Below are 22,414 nucleotides of genomic sequence, written 5' to 3'. Positions count from 1 at the left end.
AAATTTAGTGTTTCTGACGTTTTTTATGAGTCGGTTAACGCACTTTTAGTGATTTTCAACATAACCTTTGTATGGGAGGTGGGCGTGGTTATTATCCTATTTCTTCCATTTTTGAACTGTATATGGAAATGCCTTAAAAAAACGGCTCTGTAGAGTTTGGTTGACATAGCTATAGTAGTTTCCGAGATATGTACAAAAAACTTAGTAGGGGGCGGGGCCACGCCCACTTTTCCAAAACAATTGGGTCCAAATATGCCCCTCCCTAATGCGATCCTTTGTGCCAAATTTCACTTTAATATCTTTATTTATGGCTTAGTTATGACACTTTATAGGTTTTCGGTTTCCGCCATTTTGTGGGCGTGGCAGTGGGTCGATTTGGCCCATCTTCGAACTTAACCTTCTTATGGAGCCAAGGAATACGTGTACCAAGTTTCATCATGATATCTCAATTTTTACTCAAGTTACAGCTTGCACGGACGGACGGACAGACGGACGGACAGACAGACATCCGGATTTCGACTCTACTCGTCGCCCTGATCACTTTGGTATATATAATCCTATATCTGACTCTTTTAGTTTTAGGACTTACAAACAACCGTTATGTGAACAAAACTATAATACTCTCGTTAGCAACATTGTTGCGAGAGTATAAAAATTTTGTGAATTAATTCTACATTCATCGTTCGACGAAAGCAAAAATGGATTCCAATCAAAAATCGTATTTTATTAACTTATCTTAGGACATAAAATAACTTAGTTCTATTTCTATATTTTACTACATACTGATTAGAGGTATTTTTGAATAACCTGTCCTCATAATTTCATTCAAATATCACATATGGTGGTTATAGCCCTGACAGACGACAGCGCTAATATGCATTAGCGGGCTTAATTTACATTTATTTGCACATTTGACCCATGTTAATATAAATTTGTAATGCACGAGAATTCCGTGCATTTAGCTGAATTTACCAAATTTGAGTAGGCAAAACTGCTCAAAAATGGCCGATTTTTGCTATTATTTGACAGATGTCGCTTGAAGTCTGCTGCCTCCTTTGCGTTTACAGCATCAGAGGTAAGCAGTTTTATATTGCTAATTAAATTATGTGCAAGTACATATATTAACAAAAACAAATCTTAATATTTCTAGATGACAGAAAATAAACAACGCACAGTTTGCTATCCATTTTTTTTTTCCAAAAATACCAAAATTTCTATTCATAACACAGTACAACAACAGCTAAATTCCAAGTCAGGGTGATGGTATTAGGTCAGTATATGTAGTAAAACCCTCAAAGGGTTCGGCGTTCGTATGTGTCAGTTTTTTTTATGACCTTTTAAATTTTTTCCTTATCTTGATGTTTTTCGCTTAGTTGTAACATTTTGGCTAAAACGTAGTTTTTTTTTATGTTAAAGTTTGGGAGTTTGCATTAAACTATAGCATATCCAATATTATACGTTCAGTTAATTTTGCTAAGATATTTTACTTACTGACAGATATATAGGTATAGTAAAACTAACCGGAAGTTTGAAAATTGTATATTAGATATATGGGGTATAAGGGATGTATTAACCTGCTTTTATCTATATTTGGCAATACCACATATTCTTCTTATCTTTAGTTCCGCTTACGCGGTTATAGCCGAGTTTTTCTTTTTCGCTTTCAGTGCTAGGTTCTTCTCCACCTGGTCTTTCCGACGGAGGGTGATCTTCCTCTGTTTACCCCGGCGGGTACTACGTCGAATACTTTCAGAGCTTAAGTGTTCTCATCCATTCGGACAACATGACCTAGCCAGCGTAGCGCTGTCTCTTAATTCCCTGAACTATTCGTCTGCACCATATAGCAGAAAGAGGACTACCCTACATTATTAACAGAAAAATATGCTCTTTGAGTATCATTAAGCTACCTCACATACCATCAGTAATATACATATGTAGACTTTATATCGCATATATTGCAAATTTGTCCCAGATTTTCAGCTGTTTTTCACTCTCTTTTACAAAGATAACTCACATATTTCTTTCTATCGGTATAAAAAACTATTATCACCTATTTTCAATTATATAACTAACACATTGGCCGATATTTTCGATGCAAAGTCAATTTAGGCATCCAATTTTGACAATACTTAGAGTTGAGATGGCATACCTGCAAAGTTTTATCCCGAAATATTCATTCCAGCTTGATTTGTCAAAATGGAATTTATTATTGTACTATGGCAGGCTTGGTTGTAGTCAGATTTTACACCCTAACATAGAAATGTGAGGATAGAGATATACATAAGTATACCGAGTTTGGTTGAAATTGGTGGACTAGGTGCTGAAATATGTGATTTCAACTAAAAGTAGTTTTTAACGAGTGGGCGGGGTTATAATTTTTTATCTTAACTTGTGGTTTATCACATCTTATTGCTTTTCATTAAAGCAGTTTTGTAGGTGGGGCAATGACCCATTTACGTCCACGTACAATACCATTTTCACTGTTTGACCAACGAATACATGCATGTATAAAGCCAAGTTACGCTTTGCACGCACAGATGGACGGATGGTCTCGTAATATTGAAAATGGATGTACGTATCTATAACTCTATATCTATCGTCATTGCTTTTAGGTGTTATAAACGTTCGATTGCAAGAGGATATAAAAAAGTTCGCCAAAAGCTTACATATCTACATACATGTACAATGTCGACAGCGTTTGTAATTTTTTTTCTTTTACCATTTATGGGAAAATGTGAAAATGTTCCCCATTTCTAGCGCATGAAGTACGACTTGAAGTGTTTTTAATGAAACGCAAATAAATGACTGTCTGAGCAACTTCAGCAACTCTAGCACCTACACAAAACATAATATGAATGTACAGTAGAATCGCACAAAAGTTAACTCGCGAGAAAGTTAAAATACAGCTTAGTTGACGTACCGCTCTAAAAAGTTAACTTAAATAGTTAACATATCTATTTTTTTCAAACCCCACCGTTTGTTTGGCAAGAAAAATAATTGCTATGTATGTACTCTCCGAATTTCTATGTAAAATATTGTCGGGAGGTATGTACATATGTGTATAAATTGTTTGTCATGAGCGTTTGAACTTGTGAATTGGTTATAGTTAGTGTGTTAAAAAATGTCAAGAAAGCAGAAAAAATCATTGCAAATCAGATTAAATTTACGAAAAGACGGCACCGGGACGAAAAATAGCTAATTATAGAATCACATTTACGTTGTGTGCGAGCGCAGATGGTTCGCATAAGTTGAAATCATTAATAATTGGTAAATCCGCATCCCCCGTTGCTTCAAAGGGTTTAAAAACCCATTGGAATATGCTAAATCGCAAAAGTCTTGGATGAATTCAAAAGCCTTCGGGAGGTACAATCGTTGTTGCAGTTGAATGCATCAATACCTTGATAAAGTGGTATAGAAACAATAATGATGCAAATCAGATATCACATCCTATTAATATGCCCACGAAAATTGTCAGGAGCTTTACACAAAAGAAATTTGACGCGATAAAAAATCAAAAATTATTTTGACTATCCATTTTTTTACATCCTTTTTATTGATATTCTAAGAATACAAAACATAAATAATATAAGAAAAAAATTAAATTTAAAGAAACTGCAGGTCGGCGAAGTAGAGACTGATGAAACAATGGCTTGTCCTGGTGTGCAGGATTCCGTGACCTAGAATGAAAATTTATGCGAAATCCGTGAAGAGTAAAAGTGTAGTTATCGCACTACGAAACGTGTAACTCGGAAAATAATTTGAATTTCGAAAAATCCTCTTAGAGACATTTTCTTGAAGGGTTATACTAAAAAATATGCAAAAAAAAAACGATTTTTTCGAATTTCTAAACCAGAACACCCCCTTAAACCAGCCCTTACAAATTAGTATGCACATGTGTATGTGTAATATGAAAAAGTACAAACTAAATCTAAGTTTATGTTTTTTACGAGTAACCAAAATTATAACCACAGGCTCCCCCCTTAAGGGATCTCGGTGTGAAAATTTCGAAAAATTGTCTTTTTTTTGTTCCACTATCGGATAGTATACACTGTTGAAATCAAAATTCAAATTATTACAGTCGTACAACGTTTTTTTGTAGAAAGGGAATAAGTGGGGTACGCTACCGCTCAGAATGGTGTTTTTCAAAACGGTTTCCACTCTCAACGGAAGAGTTTTGAAGATATCTAGTTCCACTTTGGGGAGAACATTTTTAACGTCATTCGGTATCGCGACTTTTCTACAGAGTAATAATCTTTTAAAAATTTTGATATAGATCAAAATTGCAATCGTAGACATTGTACAGGACATTTTTGTTTTACGTGTAATTTCAATAATTTATTTAACTATTATATACTCAATAAATTAACACAACAAAATAATTTTGTAAACGTCATGAATGTATTTATTTAAAAAAAAACCCGGACCGATTAGTCAATTTCAATATTTAAAAAAAAAAATCACGAAAATCAGTGATTTTTCGGAGGGTAACATTGAGATAATCCCCTAACTGATTAAAAAAAACATCATTATACTAATTACTAAAGATTTTCAAGTGTGTTTTTTTTTACCAGGAGTTTGTCTCATAATCCAACTACAATTATTCGATATCATCGGTTTCATTTCTAAGTAGTAATCCCTCAACTACAATCAGAGCTGCTTGGCTTTGGCGAACGGCGAAATACGACGAACCCCAGACAAGGATGTCATTGTTGCGTCTACACAATGATTTAAGTTATTCATACGTTCTTGGGCGCGACACACGGATGCAATGCAAACAACAATAAAAACCCAAAAACTAAGTTTCTGCATATATGTATACTTTTTATATGGTATGGGATGCGAAGCATATATGGAAAACAGGAGAATCGGAAACCAAGCAAAAGCCACACCCTACATACACCAACAAACCGGCGCCGACATTCTCCCAAACAACGTTGCGTTGCATAAATGCATAAGCAAACATATATACAAATGGTGCTATATATGAGCATACATCTGCACTTGGAATCTTAACAAGGCATGCCATTGAAGGAATTCTTGGCCAGTACGACAGTAAAAGTTATTTTCACTTTTCCTACAACTTAAGAGAACCCCCCTCTGCGCAGAAAGAGGCGTCGTCCCTCATACGAAACTTTTTTAAACTGAATACAATGGCCTTTTACATACTGTTATAATTCGAGAAGGGAGTATGCTGCTTTCTATTTAAGTTGATGTCCTTTTCAAGGAAATTTCGAAGTTTTCTTTCTTTATTGATTGTTTGTGATAATCACTTCTTCTCGTATTCCGTTTTTGTGATATTCTAACTTATTCTATTCAAATGAATTTGATTTCGATTCAAAGACTTGAATTCTTTTCCCGAAAATTGTTATTTTTATACCCTTGCAACGTGATTTTACAGAGTATAATAGTTTTGTTCTCATAACGGTTATTTGTATCACCTAAAACTAGTCGAGATAGTATTAATCGAATTAGTACTTCAAAAATCGTGTCAAAATAAAGAGGCAAGGACGCTGCAGTGCTGCAGTTTCTTTTTTATGTCAGAAAGCAGCTTGTATAATTTAGAGGACAATGCAGCTAAAAAATGGAGATGCAGATACTCCAGCAGGTACACCCAACTCTTTTTCACACGGTAGATACGTTCCTCAGAAATCCGTGTAAAAAAACCCTATAGTAAAATGGGGGATACGCTCCATGTCATATGAAAACCGTGTAAGATGAAATAAAGAACTATATTTACTTCGAAAAACCGTGTAAAAAATGTTGAAAACTATAAAATTTCAGATATGCTTACAAATTGTATATTCATATGGCATTTTATTGAGCATTAAAACTTAAAATACATAATTCATACAGGTGAGAAATTGGTAGATTAAGCAAAAAACAAAAGAAATCTGTTAATCCAGAACTAAGAACAGAAAAATTAGAATAGAAATAAGGAAAAAATATTTACATAGCTACATAATTAATCGTCGCTTCTTGATAACAAGCGCAATTGTTTGCAACGAACTGGACTAAAGTCGGTATCATCGCTGGAGATATCCATTTCAGCAATGTAAATATCATGCGAACAAAATGTGTAAGCGTTATCGAATAAGAGGACTTCCCAGTTACTACTATGTATTTTCATTTCAGCAATGGTCCTTAGTTTGGTAAAAACAAACATAATTACAGGACAGTGATTTTGAAACCGTAGTAGATTAAAAATTTGTTACAAAAAAAAAAAAAATTTGTTGTAAAAAAAAAATCCGTGTAAAAAAGAGTTGGGTGCACTTAATATATTAAGGGTCTTATGATACGACTTGGAAACCACTTGTACCTTTTGTAGAGCTTTATCGCCCAAAGTATTTAAATAGTGAAGATCATACAGTTCAAAAATTATTCCAACACAATTAAGTGATGTTTGGTACTAATAATTGAGTTATATACATATGTTAACCTTATTTTAAATAATATGCTTATTTCAATTGTAAGCGGTTATTTTGGCGTGACTTTGATGTAAGAAAATTTAATATCCCCAAATTATGAATACGAATTTATGTTTAAACCCACAAAATAAGTAATATATAGTATAGATATACATATATGTATGTATGAATTTTAGGTGGACTTTGACTCGTGGCAGCTGGTTTTGTGTGGTTTTAAATGACACTAAAGCGTTAGTTAAGAAATGGACACGTATGTACATACTTATGTATTTATATATGTATATCTAAGTAAGTGCATACGTACGAAAAAGAAAGATATCGACTCTTAGCGGGCTATTCACATGCAAACGTATGTATAGGTACATTCAATACCATATTTGTGTATGTGCATACCTGCATTTGGCATTTTGCGAGGGGAAAAGTCTGCAAAATGACTAAATGTTAGATATACATACATGAATTCTCTTAAGATATTAATAGTAATTCCAATATACGAGTATAAGTGGGGACGGTAAATTTATTTGGCATATTTTTCGAAAACCAAATACTCAGTTACATGAACCATACATAGATAGTATGTAAAGTTTGCTTCATTGCTACCCTTGCTGACTGAAACTCCGCAATTTTGTTCAACTTTTTGCGCTTAAAATGGAACTGGGCAATGCTTTTCTTCATTTATTTGACATTATTATACTACATACACCCTCGAAGTGTTGATACGAATATGTGATGTGACATGGGCTGTGGCGACGGGCATACATTGATAAGCGAATGCGATAAGTAATACACAGTAATATAGTGGTTGCGCAAATACATATTAATTTTTGTGGTATGTTTTTAAGAAATTAAAACTGGCGATTGGTTTTCGTGGAAACGAGTTTTCTACTTTTAAAGTTGTTATTTTGGTAAACGTACACATATCCATAAGGCATATTCAAAAATTGTGGTAAACTGAGTATGTAAAAAACAAGTAAGGAAGAGCTAAGTTCGGGTGTAACCGAACATTTTATACTCTCGCATGATAAAGTGATAATCGTGATTTCATTATCCGTCATTTACATATTTTTTTATTTTGCTGTAAAATTAATTAGAATAGTAGTTCCTGAGATATGGTTTTTGGTCCATAAGTGGGCGACGCCACGCCCATTTTCAATTTTTAAAAAAGCCTGGGTGCAGCTTTTTTCTGCCATTTCTTCCGTAAAATTTAGTGTTTCTGACGTTTTTTGTTAGTCGGTTAACGCACTTTTAGTGATTTTCAACATAACCTTTGTATGGGAGGTGGGCGTGGTTATTATCCGATTTCTTCCATTTTTGAACTGTATATGGAAATGCCTGAAGGAAACGACTCTATAGAGTTTGGTTGACATAGCTATAGTAGTTTTCGAGATATGTACAAAAAACTTAGTAGGGGGCGGGGCCACGCCCACTTTTCCAAAAAAATTACGACCAAATATGCCCCTACCTAATGCGATCCTTTGTGCCAAATTTCACTTTAATATCTTTATTTATGGCTTAGTTATGACACTTTATAGGTTTTCGGTTTTCGCCATCAACTCTACTCGTCACCCTGATTACTTTGGTATGTACATATACTATATAACCCTATATCTGACTCTTTTAGTTTTAGGACTTACAAACAACCGTTATGTGAACAAAACTATAATACTCTCCTTAGCAACTTTGTTGCGAGAGTATAAAAATACTATACATACATACGTATAATCGGATTTTTATATTCTTTTCGATATTTGGAAAATATGTATGTTGCTGTTGAAGAATATCTAGTTATGTTTCACATTTGGCGTGCCATGGTGATTTCAGTTTCCTTAGTAAACCCAACGCTTGTGGAAACAAGACCAGATAAAATCTGAGACAAAAGTTGTTTTTGATTCCATAAATTTACAAGTAAAAGCAGCAAGAAAGTTATCATATTGATTTCGTAAAAGAGAGTATGTGGATCCCTCATTAACAGGTTTAACCGCTATCTTCAAAGCTCCTAAGTTTTGCTTTATATATTTTAAACCAATTTTCCTACTGTGAAAGGCTTAATTGACAAATCGTTTAAAATGAAAATATAAAGTTTTTTCTTGATTAAAAAAAAGAAAACTTAAAATAAATTATGATTGCTTATAGAAAACAGAACCAAAGGTTTGCTCAGTTATCTTTAAAACTTTGTCTTCGGCATTGAAATTCTCAAACTAAACTTTTTATAATCTAATCGTTTTTCGTTGGAAATTTAGTTCTGTATTTAATATTTCTATATAAATACATACATATGTACATATGTATATAAGCGACAATATATATGTAATAAATTCTTTTAGTTATGTGTATGATAATGTATTTTTTATTAGTTACATATTTAAATGTATGTTAATTGAAAGTTGTTAAGGTGGTTGAATACATACTTTTGCCAATGGTGAGAGCGCCGTACTAAATGGCAGGCTCATATAGTCTTCACTGAAAATATTGTAGTTGTCCAGCGTCATTTTTGTTATTAACAATTAGAATTTTTTAAATTCGAATTAAGTTTTCCAAGCTGTTTTGCTACGCAGCGGTTAAAATTTTTAAAGTGCTATCAATAATTGTTTTTTTTTTTTTTAATTCAGTTAATCAAACGTTCGATGAAACAGACACAAAACTGTTGCAGATATGTTTTTTAAACGGTTTACAAGTCAATACATACATACATATGTTTGTATGTAAATTTACGCGCAATAAGAAAATTATTCAGGCCCGCCTATAAATGTAGTGATACTATGTTGGCGCACTCTGCTAAACAAACAGATGACTCAAATACAATTTCTGGCGAAAACGTTTTATAAATAAATATTAACACGTTGATTTCATAGGTGATGTTATTGTTGCCGCCGTTTTTGTGCTTGTTATTTTCGCTTATCCGTTTTGTTGAGTTTAGTTATCTTTTGGTTACGCAGAAACAAATTCACCGAACCAGTAGTCGGTCGTCGTTTGGGTTGTGCAGTCTTAAAGAAAATGCTTAATATACATATGTATATTTATTTTTTCTTAATTTTTCTTTTACTGTATTAAAAGCACGCGCATCACTTTTTCACTTGTCAAATTATTTCACTCAAGATTTTATTTTAGAAAAAATCAATTTTGTCTAAAGTTCAACTATTCCTTTTAGGCAATCTGTTGAAAAGCCGTATTTGCGTAGTTTCTGTTACTATAGCGGCAACCCCGATCTCATATTTAATAAATTAACACTGATACCTTCAACGCATTGGAATTGACTGAATGCGTCATCGTTATAAAATTTCGTTTTTATGTGAAATGTTGACAATGAGCTAACTAAACGACACACGACAGTACGAACAGCTTACGCAAGTATACGAAGACGATAACAGCCGAGTGGAAAAGAGCGGTCGTGCTATTGGCAATATCGGCAATTTAGCAATCAAGTCGTATATTTGAGTGTAATCATTTGCTCTGGCAATTGTGCCCTTGCCATTTCTGCTTCTCTCATTTCAGCTAATTTACGAAAAGCACACTTTTCGCTTTTTGGTGCGGTCAATTCACTTCAACTCAAATGAGCAAGCGAAAAACCCAACATGGCGTATGAGTGATACTGAATGCTTAATGTAGATACATACATACATATGTATGTACATATGTATGTCCAATATAATGCTCTAGAGTTTACAATCCAAATACGCAGTTGATACGAGTGAAAATGATTAGGTCAAAGAAATTTTGCCAAAATAGCATGCATATACATATTTCATATGCATATGCTATTTACATACACAAGTTCTATATCATATTTGCTTTTGCTGGGTGCTGCTGTTGCTGTAAAGTCATGAATAGCAGGATATTTGTTGGTGTCTCATTCAAAAATCGTCGAAATCTGACAAGAACTTTTCAAGCTCATGGACCTTGGTGTCTATGGATGATTTTATTATTCGGAACACTGCAACGCCTTTAAAACCTCATTCCCCAAAAAGATATGAAGGATTATAACTAAGCACTAAACTAAGATATCAAATTATCATTTGGCACAGGGGATTGCTGTAGCAAGGCCACTTGTGAACTCCTACCGACAACGTGGAAATGGATGAAATCGGATGGTAACACCGATCACTTCCCATATAACAGTACTGTTAAAAAAGTTACCCTCGAGATGGTATGAGAGAGCTTTAAAGGAAATTATTTCAAAATAGGACGATGGGCGTGACCTTGCCTACTTTTAGGTGATATCACATATGTACATATGTATGTACGTCGAGACTCGCCCCGCCGATTTCAAGCAAATGTGGTACGTGACATACCTCTGATATTTTTATGTTACATCGTGAAAATGTTATGTTCCATCGCCTACTTCCCATATAACACAATTTTAAGTTCCAATAGAAACTTTCACTTTCCAGTATACAAATCAAGAATCACTTAATATATCAGGATAAAGCTTTGCAAAATAGTGCCATTGAGGCACTAAAAATAGCTCAAATTTAACCAACCAATTTTTCGGAAAAATTTTATTAAATATTGTCCGTTTATCAGAGATAATTTTAATGAAATATTACGAAAACAGTGTCCGTGTGTCCGGTCATTGGAACGTGCTCATGTCATTTCACAAGCGCGAATACCGAAAATTTACACCCTCCTATAAAGAAGTCCGTTCTTTGTCTTAAAAAAATAATTGTTTCAAAAAAACGAACTAGGGGGTGCTTATCGCCAATACGCATTATAAGCATACATACATATGTACATACTTATATGTAAAGAAAAGTATATATGAATGTATGTATGTAGGTATTTACAGAAATGTATCGCTACCAAAGCTTATCAACATTACGGCATTTATAGTAAAGTACGCATACACAGTATGTACGAATAATTCCAATGCGATAAGAAATTCAAGGAAAGTTGAGCACCCAACTTATTCACGCTTTATTACTAACAGCCGTACCAATGAATTGCAAATTCTAAGCGTAATATTTAAAAACATATTTATTATACATACTATATTTAATAAGTATACACATTATTAGAAGAAATTGTAAACGTTGATTTGTGGAAAAGATGATGCACATACATACATATGTATTAATTATATGTACTATACATTTATCGAGTTGATGTGGAATGACGTTTTAAAGGTAGCTCGATAGTCGAAAATCTCTATAACGGATATATTGGGGATAAAAAAAGGTCTGGGCTTGTTGCTCATATACATATGTATACTTGCAATTTCATAAATAAATATATCACACACTGTTCAGCATATTTGAGGTTTGTTAGGATAACGCAAATCATTATATAACTGTATGTATGAATATTATATTGGAGTCGTTAAACTATCTTACATATTGACCAATATATAAGGAGTAAAGTCTATCAGATGTTTGAAAATTTTGATATTAGTTAGGCTAGTTTTCACACTTAGATAGACCTTTACCAGAAAAGATCCGATTACTAATTTTACTAAGACAACTTACATATTTGCAGATACATAAAGTCGAAAGTTCGAAAATCTTTCGAATAGGTATGTACATATGTATATGCTATGTTTTGTTATTATATGAATAAATGTATTTAAACCAAAGTTATTTATTGAGTTAAAGTTAGTTTTGTACTATTTAATACAAAACAAATGTGTGGAAACGAATTAGTGAAGTATTGTTGGATATAAAAGTTAAACATATTATTGTAAAATTCATTGTAAATCAAAGAAACACGCACTTTAAATAGTAGAATTTTTGAACTTTAAATTCAAATATCTCAAAAACCATAAGTCAGCGGCAACCAACGAGAGATCCAAGTTGAGGAACTTTTTTAATAGGTTTTTGAGCGTACTATTCGCAACATCATCACCCATCTTCAGACCCAGCATTAATTATTGGATAATATTAACTTGCCATAGCTGAGAAAGTACACGAAGACCGTGGAGAGTCAATTTGGCGCCCTTCGCAGCAACTAAGACTGACGTATGGAACGATTTTGCGCATTTTACGTTGAGATCTTAAATTGAAAGCGTACAAATACAGCTTCTGCAATAATTGAAACCGCTCAATCTTTCCAAGCGACATCGCCTCGCTTCCTGGCTATTAAAAAGTTCCAAGAGATCCGACGTTTTCGAGCCAAATTTTGTTCAGCAAAATTGCCTCCTTCTGTCATTTGTCATTTGCTGTCATTTTATCCAGAAAAATCAACCAACGGTTTGGTGTGGTTTGTGGGCCGGGGGAATCATCGGTCCATATTTCTTCGAAAATGATGCCGGTGAGAACGTAACCGTCTATGGCGACCGTTATCGCGCCATTATAACCGACTATTTGATGCCTGAAATTGAAGCTCGTGATCTCGGAACCTCGAAATGGATCACCCTTTATACATATATATATATTTATATATTTAAACCCCAAAGCAGGGAATGTTATTCTATATCCCAGTCAACTTTTGAGACTTACCATTAACAGAAAATGATAATATTAAAGACACTGGGATCCACATATTAGGCATCTATGGGCTTTAACAGTTATGGTCCGATTTTGATAATTTTTAGACTTCAGATGGCGTACATTAAAAGCACTACTTGTGCACAGTCGTATCTTTATATATTTATTGGCGCTTGCTTTGAAAGAATCACCTTTTTACTCATGCAGTGCTGGCCCATCCATATTGACAAATTTGGCTCTTGCTTAGGGCGCATAATTGTTTAGGCCGCATTTTTGCTAATTTTTTTACATATTAGGGCAATTCACAATCTGGTGCAAATGGTCTTGCATACGAGATTGTGAATTGCCCTATTATTATATTTTGCAAAAATGTTTTATATACATACATATGATTTTTGTATTATATATAAATTAAACCGGCTTATTACCTTAGATTCGTTTAAAGATATCCCTCCCTTTTTTGTATGTTCTGCAATAGTATTTTCAATTAATTTCAAAGCAAATAATATTATAATATTAATTAACAGCTGTTTATTATGCGAAATGTGTGTTTTTGTGTTTTTTAATAAAATGATCTGAATAATTTTTAAAATTTATATATTATTTGACTAGGGCGGTAAATCGTCTCGGACCTGTACTCAAGGTACAGCTTGTACCGACGGACTAACAGACAGACAGTCACCCTGATTTCAACTCCATATACTATATGACAAAATACCGTTAAATGAACAAACCGATTGTGCTCTGCAGCAATATGTTGCAAGAATAATACATGAAAATCTGTATTCGTACATTTTGATGTTACTCTTCAACTTTGACTAATTAAAACTTAACATTTACTTACTTGATCTCAATTTTACAGATTTTTGAATAAATCATGTGCTTAAACTTGGTTGCAATTACTTGTATATTTTACAAGGTTATTCTGTGAATTTTCGATGTGTTTTTGTACAATGTATTTGTGCCAAAAACAGGCATTTAGTGGATCTTTAGTGCAAAAATTTCAATTATTTCTCTATTCAAAATAAATTCCTTGGTAATAAGGTAGATAAACTTTACTATTTGGAGCAAAAGTAGTCTCAAGCCTTACCGAAATTAAGATTATTCAATTAAGTGATATTATACAACTACACTAGGACCTGAATGGGGACTAGTTTATCAAATATATAACAGTGGCTAAATACATACTTATATTAAATATCAAAACATTCCAGTTTTGAGCAATTTTATTTCCCTTAATCAAATCTGTAGATTTGATATGTACATACATATGTACATTAATAAACGCAGTACTAAACAAATGAACAAAAGTGGTGCGATGCACTGCGATTCTTGCCTGATGACTCATATGTATTACCAAGAATTCGCTCCAACTTAACATGTGCCGAGAGTAAAACAAATACCAACAACGCATTGCTTTCTAACTTTTACGGCTCACAGCGTGCCATGGTTGCCGTTGCGCCCAATAGCGCTTAACATACAGGTATTCATATGTATGTATATGCGAGCCTGAACTTGACATGCCTCCACTTGTACTACCAATTTAATAATGGTTGGTTATCAGTCGATACATATTAACATTTCACTCAAATACCTAACGTCACAAATATGAAGATGAAATACTAATTAAATATAGTATATTGTAGAAAACCCTATGTAGTAGAACCAAATCCACAATTGTTTCAAAAATAATAGTATAATAATTAAAACTAGTGGTTTTCGCGGAAAACATTTTGCTTTTGAAAACTCTCTTTCTCGTGGTAACTAAATTTAATGAATTCTGAAGCTGCCTAGAAAGAAAAAAAAAACATTTGAAAAAATGTATATATTATATACATATAAAAAGTAGATTTGACTTTATAATGTTTACATGATATCTTTTAATAAAAATTAATCAAATTTAGCCTGGTAGAGATATCTTAAATTATAAATAATTTAAATAAAATATTTAATGAGCTTTTTAAGCATTTAACTCTTATTATCTTTTTAAATAATTGTTTATTTACGAAAATTAAAATACGCTGAAAAAAACTAAGTTTTCTATTGTAGAAATGCTTAAGGAAAAGGAGAAAAAAAAGTTTTTAAGTAACAAAACGGGTTGAAATAGTTGTATTTAATACTTTTAAAGTTTTTTTCTTATATTTTGATTTCACACAAAAAATTACTTTTTCCTTAATAGTGTCCGCCTGTTGCCTTTATAACAATTATGTTTGTTTTGTTGCATTTGTTGTTTGTAATAATTAGTGACTATGGAACTTAAAAAAACTATTCGTGAAAGAAAATGTCAATGTTATCCTTACCGAATTTGACCGATGACACGGTGTAGAATCATCTTGAAAAATTTTGTTTTCCTACGTGTTGAGTTGTGGTCCCCAAACCATAATTTATGGCGAATTCTTTACAGTACTCTGAACACATTAATCACCAAATCGTTCGTTGACTTTGCGACGAACCATGACTCCCGAATCTGGTTCAATAAGGTTTATTTTGCTTTCGTCTAAAAACACTATACAATTCCATTCATTTATGAACCAATTTGATCTTTCCCTGCACTAATTTGGAAGGGTAAGACTCATTTTTGCTGTATGAAGCGGGGATTTTGCAGCTCTTCGGGCATTCAAATTATTTTCTTTCAACCGACGTTTGACAGTTGAGCTACTAAGTTCTATTCGACGTACATCTTTAAGCTCCGCAGCAATTTCTGGGGCAATAATATCTATTTTTACTTTGCAATCAAAACCATCGTTTTCACTTTAAATTTACTTAATTCACCAGTTGCTCAAAATATAATTTAAAATTCAATTAAATTTTTGTACAAGCGGAATTTTCCTTAAAAACCCTGAATATCCCACAACTGCAAAGACATTTTCAATCGAGTTTTTAATGAACGGGAGTATATATTTCCATTGATTTTTCATTGATGATGAAAATATGGTTGAGCTAAATGTTCCATTGTATTGAGATATTTTTCCTAGTATCCGTTATACCATAATATTTATATTAACTTACTTATTTGCACATATTAACTGAGAGTGGGATGTCAAACTGAACCATTTCATGCAATTACTCAAAAATAGAGATCTATGTACATAATATACCAGGTTGAGGAATATATTGTACATACTAACATATATTATATGGCAAAAGGTGGCCGGAAGGACCGAAATATCATGTGTTAGCAAATTAAATAAATTAACATTGAACTCGCTGTTGTTAATATACCGATCAGTTAATATTAAAATCCATACAAATACAATTTCAGAAAATGTGGGCATGTAACAGCAAATATTATATTAACATTCTTTACAAAAACAGGTAAATTCGTTATAATCATATTCTCTTATGATGTTGTTCTATTGCATGCTATATTTTGAAATTGGTTAAACGGCTTTATTTCATTGCTGAAAATCAGAATGAAAAATAGAGACAGCTATACACTTTTTTCAAAGTTACCTCAGATAAGTGTATATATGTATGTATGTATGTGTAAATACTAATAAAATTAATTTATATTTCACAATAAGCAAAATAAAAAAGTCTCAGCAAGAGAATTAGAGAATAACCGAAATGAAAGAAACAGTCACAATACAAATGAAAATAGTTAAATACTTTAGCATTGTTCGTTTTATTTTCTACCTCTTTCGACTTTTTGAACGACTAATTACGGTTTAGACGTTTGCTAAACAACGTACACATGTATGCGTGTGTTTACACATACCTACAAGTATTATACAAAAGTTATTAATTGGTAGTAGGAGAATTCATAACAGGTGTAATAATATAATATTGAAATTTAATTGACAGTATTTCATTTATGGTAGATAATTTATTTATTTTTAAATTTGTATATTAAGCAAAGTTTAATATTCCAACTATGTACTTCAACCTGAAACCTATAGAAGAAGTTCTATTTTGGTGAATTTCTAACACTAGGTTGAGAATATTGTAATCCAATCCTAATCTCTTTGACGTTTAATTCCAATACATGTGTATAAAATGCACTAAAAGAATTAGGAGTCAATTAAGGAAGAGTGCACTATTGATTTTATTGTGATACATGGTATGTGTATTTCGTCTGACAATCTTTGGCAACAAACTGGGGTTCGAAAGAAATTTAAAGTTTTTATACTCAGAATAAAGTTGATTTTGCTTATAATAAATAATATGTATGTACATACATACATACATATGTAGTTATTTAAAATTGCGCCGTTAATATAGTTGAAAGTTCTTCGAGAATATAGACTGGAGCACCATGATCCGTTAACTCTTTAGCTACTATACAAGTAAATAATTAGTTCAGTACGAAGTTTAGTTAATGTTCGAGCAACGACATCTCTATGAACTCACCAATATAATGTGTATGTATGTATATGGAAAAATCCTGTTCCAAAAATATTTTAAGAATAAATAAAAATTTAATGTAATATTCGCTGCTAAACAGTTAGAGATAACATCTTTTAGTATTGTCCTAAATACATCTTTACGAGAGATTCGGTTTTAGAATTTGTGCAGAAGTGGTCGATCATATTTTTAAAGTCCTTATATTTAACAGGGTACTTAATTCCATTTCAGAAAAATATGGCATTAAGGAATATACATATGTATGAATGTACAGCTGCGAGCAGTGAAATAGTAGTGGGTGTTAGAGCTTTACATATCTGTGAGTTATGTAAAATGCCAAACAATTTTAACATCCATTGAAATGCAAAAGTGGATCATATTTTCCAGGCAATGTTTATTACTAAAAATATTTAGATTTGAATATGTATAAGATATGTTTATTTACAAAGATATATTTATGTATGAAAATTTTGGGGAGCAGTAAAATAGTAGTAAAGTACCAAACAATTTTTTTAAAATATACTGAAGGATTTTTGCAAGTTTCGTCTATAAGAGATCTTAGTACTTGGTAGTATGGCCATGATTTTTGATAACAGCAATACATCGCTTCTTCAGTGAATCTACGAGACTGTGGCATCTTTTCAGTGGTATGCTCTGCCAAGATTGCTGCACTACGGTCTACAACTCGTTGTTGTTTTTGTGTTTATCCTTCCACACGGCTTTCTTGACATCTGCCCAACGGTTTTCAATAGGATTTAGGCCAGTGGATTGAGCTGGCTTACCCATGACCTCAACTCCATTGACCCAAAACCACTTTTTTCCACCCTACTGGTGTGCTTCGGGTCATTATCCTGCTGAAATACCCTTTTCAGCGGCATGTCCTTTTCAGCAAATGGTATCATAATATGCTGCATTATATCCACGTATGCGTATCGGTCCATTATGCTAGTAATCTTGTGAATTGGGACTACACAAAAAAATTGGGCCTGTAAGAAAAACAGCCCAAACCATGATATTCAAACCGCTATGCTTCAAAGCTTTTGTGCTGAATCTGGATTCGTACTCTGCATTAGGGGAGCATCTTAGATACTGACGGGACCCTTAGAACAACTTTCGACACGTCTGTCCACAAGATGTTGCGCCATTTCGCAATCGGCCAATTCAGGTGTCCTTTGGCGAATTTAAGACGTCTTGCTACATGATTCTTTTTAAATAACGGTACTTTTCGAGGACAGCGGACATATAAATTATGTTGATGTAGAAGTCTTCTCACTGTATGAACACCGCAGGCCAGGTTAAGTTCATTCCGAATCTCCTTAGCTGACATTCTAGGTCGAGTCTTGGCACATCTTACAACTATTCGTGTAAAATTCTCAGAAAGAATCCATCTTGCGCCCCTTTTTTGCCTTTTCGTTTTATAAATAATTGCATTGCAAATCAATGTGGCTTAATACCCTACAAGTCTTTCCACTCCCTTGTAGGATTTACCGTTGTTTATGACAGATTAAATCCATTCTCGTTTTTCTTCACTACAGTGCTTCTTGCGGCCCAATAAAAGGAGCAAAATCATATATTTTTTTGGTTTTTGCATTGAATAATAAATAAAATATTAGGAAACTTACTTTTTGTTTGATAAAATTAAATTTTTTTAGTAAAAATTGTCTGTTTGTAATCAGCTCACCGTTCACTACTATTCTATTGCTCGCTCATAAAAACAGATATCCCAATAAAATTGGCTCTAAAAAAGTAACGGTAAGTGTTTCACACTTATTGTTGTGAATAATAGGATACTTCAGAGAATATAACTTAAATAATGATCGACGACAATATCATAAAATAAACAAAATTTAAAGCAAAACTCTCTTGACCAATAGGCACTACTATTTCAATGCTCGCAACTGTACATACTTATTTAATATTTGTAGTAATTGTTAGTTACTGCAGATAATGGTTTGAATTGTTGCTGTTAGAGACTTACGATAAGATTATTTCGGGTGGCTGTTGTTGTTGTTGGTGTCGTAGATGTCAACGCTGATAAAGCTGGCAAAATATCAAACGACTTTTGGCTCGAAGTATTTTCATCAAAATCCACTTCCCGAACATCTTCCATTTCGGTTTCTTCTTCCTTAAGCTCATCGTCTTCATCATCGTCTGCTACTACATGGAAGTGACGATTTCGAATTAATTTTTTGCTACGTTTTCGTTCCAATTTTAAAACTAAAGCATTTTCATGAGGATCTAAACTAACTTCCTCTTTGGCATTTGACGAGGTACGAATGGTGGGAATTTTCGCTTTTGCATTGTCAATTTTAACCTTCATGTTTTTTTTATTGAAATCGTTTCGTTCTATGGCGAGTGAATCCTAAATAGAAATAATTTATTTGAGCAAAAGAAAGTCTGTATTTAGTTTTATAACACCTTCTGACAGTTGATAATTGTCACATGTTCAACTGTCGCCACTGTCAAAACTCGGTTATTAACGAAATTGCGTGAGAATAACGATAAATTCGCGTATACTGATAATTTTGTTTAATACACACTATGTACAGGCATGTCTACATGCGTATATACATATGTACATATATGAGCATAGGTTTCATTTTATTTTTGTTTTATATTTTTCACTTTGAATACAAATATGTTAAATGTGCAAAAATTGGAATTCTCTTTTTGTTCTTTTCGAAGTACACTTTCGAAATATCAACTAAAAACTCGCAAAATTCTGTTTGTTATAGGGCTTATTTGCTACTCCGTAAGTTTTCTATATAGATTTTTGTTGTTACTGTTGCACCACACCTCGTTTGCTTATTAACTGCGTCAGCCGATACCACGCGAATTTTTCCGAACCAACTGTGATTGGGGGCGATTTTAGCTAAGGTGTGGAGTGATATTTAAAAGTCTTGAAATACAATTTTTTCGCTTTATGTGGAAACTTGCACTTTGTATTATCGTAAGATGTTTTATTTCCACAAATACATGCGTCAAATCACAAAGAAACAGTTTCACGATTAATCGATTGTTGGGCTTTTGTTCGATCCAGTAACTGCGAACCACAACAAAATTAAACTGAAAAAGCACAAGTATCTAAGTATGGACATGCATACGTGTATTTTTCTTCATATACACATTCATACATGTGTTAAAGAAACACATACCCCATTAAAGTTATATACAAATATTAAATGTTTTAACGAATTTAAGCCTTTCAGAGAAATCTTTTTAAAGTGCATATATTTTTCGGTTTTTTCTGTTTATTTTTTCTTGGGACCACAGACACAAATCAGGTTTTATGGAATACGTTTCTATTTGTATGTATCGCATGTTAAATGTATGGATGAGGGCACACGTACATACATATGTATGAATGCAGGCAAATAAGTTGTGAACGAATTCGGATACCTATGCACTAGCACTTGGTTTTCAGTAAAATACATTGAATTTAATATTTGATTGTTGGAGGGAAATACACGAAATTTAATGAAAATATACTGGAATGTACTGAAATATACGTCGCGCTTTACAAATCGTCGTTACTTTAACAAAAAGCGGAAAATAACTAAATTCATATATCACATTCTTCTGACATTCACAATCAGCAGCTATGTGCAACAGAAACATCACTAATACTAGCTACTCACATTCACCAACACAAATGCTTGCTCTAACCCCAACACGAACACTAGTTACATTGTCCGACCACTCAACAACGTTGCCATCTCTGTCTCACACAAGTGTTCTGCGGATTATAATTGCGTATACAATCTATATACATATACATATACTATTTTCAAAGTCACTTCATTTCTGGAATTTACTGAAACCAACAGATACAAATTGTACAGTGAGTACTTGAGAATGTGTTCAAACGAATTTGGATTGTCATTTCGAAGCCGAAAGCAATAAGTTTGATATATGTACATATGTATGTATGTATGTGTATACAACAATAAATTTGCATTATGATAAATAAATTATTATTTTTATAAAATTAAATATGAAATAGTATTAAGTTAGGGAAAATAATACTTTTAGCTTTCATTGGTTGTACATATTGAGGCAATTGTTAATTTTCAGGTGAAACATTTGAAATTTGGGTAATAAAATAATTTAAATACTATTTTAAAAAACAAAATATACAATGTATACATACTTACATATGTATGCAGTGAATTTAATTTTAATAGTACATACATTTACAAGCTTACAAACATACATATTAATGTACATACATATGTATGTATGTATATGTACATACAATTAATATTGTAAAATATTAATGTGCCATAATTTTCGATATAACTTTATACATTTCAGATTTTTCAAACGAATAACAATATATACATAAATGTATACATACATACATACATTGCCACATAAAAGGCAAAACTTATAGCCCTGACAGACGACAGCGCTAATATGCATTAGCGGGCTTAATTTACATTTATTTGCGCATTTGACCCATGTTAATGCAAGTTTGTAATGCACAAGAATTTCGTGCATTTAGTTGAATTTACCAAATTTGAGTAGGCAAAACTGCTCAAAAATGGTCGATTTTTGCGATTTTAGCATCAGAGGTAAGCAGTTTTCAACATTAAGTTAACATTCTCTGGTTGTATTTAACACAAAGCAACCTCGTTCTCTCCATGGCTTACCGAGCGGAATAACAGTTTTTAGTGTAGATATCTATGTATGTTTGTGATATGTACATATGTATATTGAGTTCTCTGGACATCTGTAATAAATAGTAAGAACAACTAAAATGAACATAGAAATCCATGAGTAAAATTTTTGTAAAAGTATTTTATTAACTTTAATGTGCACACAAACCGGCTACTTGCATTTGCCAAAAAGTTTGTAGACGAACCTGTGTCAGATAATCTCCTAATCGGCTAGTCAACGTAATGCATGGCATGGAGGCTTTAGGGAGTTAGAAGGGTTTGAAAATTTCAAAAAAATATTTTTTTTGTCTTATTAAATATTACAATATGTTTAAAAAATTCTCCCAATATTTTAAATCGATCCGAGTGAAATTCTAAGAGATAGACCCTTCGGAAGTTCTGCCCATCAGGCCACGTCGGTGTAGCGTAAAAGTTTAAATGCGTTTTTCTCAAAACCCGAAAAGTTGTGGACCGATTTAGTTCGAATTGTGTACACCTCTTTAAAATAACATTATCTAGTTATTGAAGGAAAGATTTTTTTCATTACAACTTATTTTTTAAGCCAATAAAT

At 32.7% G+C, this 22,414-nt stretch overlaps 2 protein-coding genes across 3 annotated transcripts in view; both read right to left on the bottom strand.

The window, feature by feature from the left end:
• LOC126751396 (transcription factor kayak) overlaps positions 1-22,414 on the bottom strand; it is a 47,804-nt gene that overhangs the window by 10,098 nt on the left and 15,292 nt on the right. The window lies entirely within an intron of this gene.
• On the bottom strand, positions 13,240-20,795 carry LOC126751397 (uncharacterized). Of its 2 annotated transcripts, XM_050461636.1 has the most exons (4): positions 20,536-20,795; positions 19,164-19,547; positions 17,192-17,225; positions 16,526-17,119 (listed from the first exon to the last, which is right to left on the bottom strand). In XM_050461636.1, the coding sequence occupies exons 1-4, from the start codon at positions 20,617-20,619 to the stop codon at positions 17,040-17,042; spliced, it is 582 nt and encodes a 193-aa protein (XP_050317593.1). In that variant the 5' UTR covers positions 20,620-20,795; the 3' UTR covers positions 16,526-17,039. The 2 variants fall into 2 exon arrangements, with proteins under 2 accessions (XP_050317594.1, XP_050317593.1); XM_050461637.1 differs by lacking the exons at positions 16,526-17,119; positions 17,192-17,225 and adding an exon at positions 13,240-14,631.

Source organism: Bactrocera neohumeralis, chromosome 2 (assembly GCF_024586455.1).
Source record: "Bactrocera neohumeralis isolate Rockhampton chromosome 2, APGP_CSIRO_Bneo_wtdbg2-racon-allhic-juicebox.fasta_v2, whole genome shotgun sequence".
In the NCBI taxonomy this organism is placed as follows: Eukaryota; Metazoa; Arthropoda; class Insecta; order Diptera; family Tephritidae; genus Bactrocera; species Bactrocera neohumeralis.
The sequence above is the reverse complement of the archived record's forward strand: the minus strand, read 5'-3'. Positions and strand labels throughout refer to the sequence as shown.

Coding starts and splice junctions, on each gene's coding strand:
- LOC126751397 (XM_050461636.1), bottom strand. CDS start 20,619: ATGTATTTTACTGAAAACCAAGTGCTAGTGCATAGGTATCCGAATTCG. Junction 19,548..20,535: donor CTGCATTCATACATATGTAT/GTACGTGTGCCC, acceptor ATTTCTATTTAG/GATTCACTCGCCATAGAACG. Junction 17,120..17,191: donor CATACATACACATTATATTG/GTGAGTTCATAG, acceptor TTACTTGTATAG/TAGCTAAAGAGTTAACGGAT.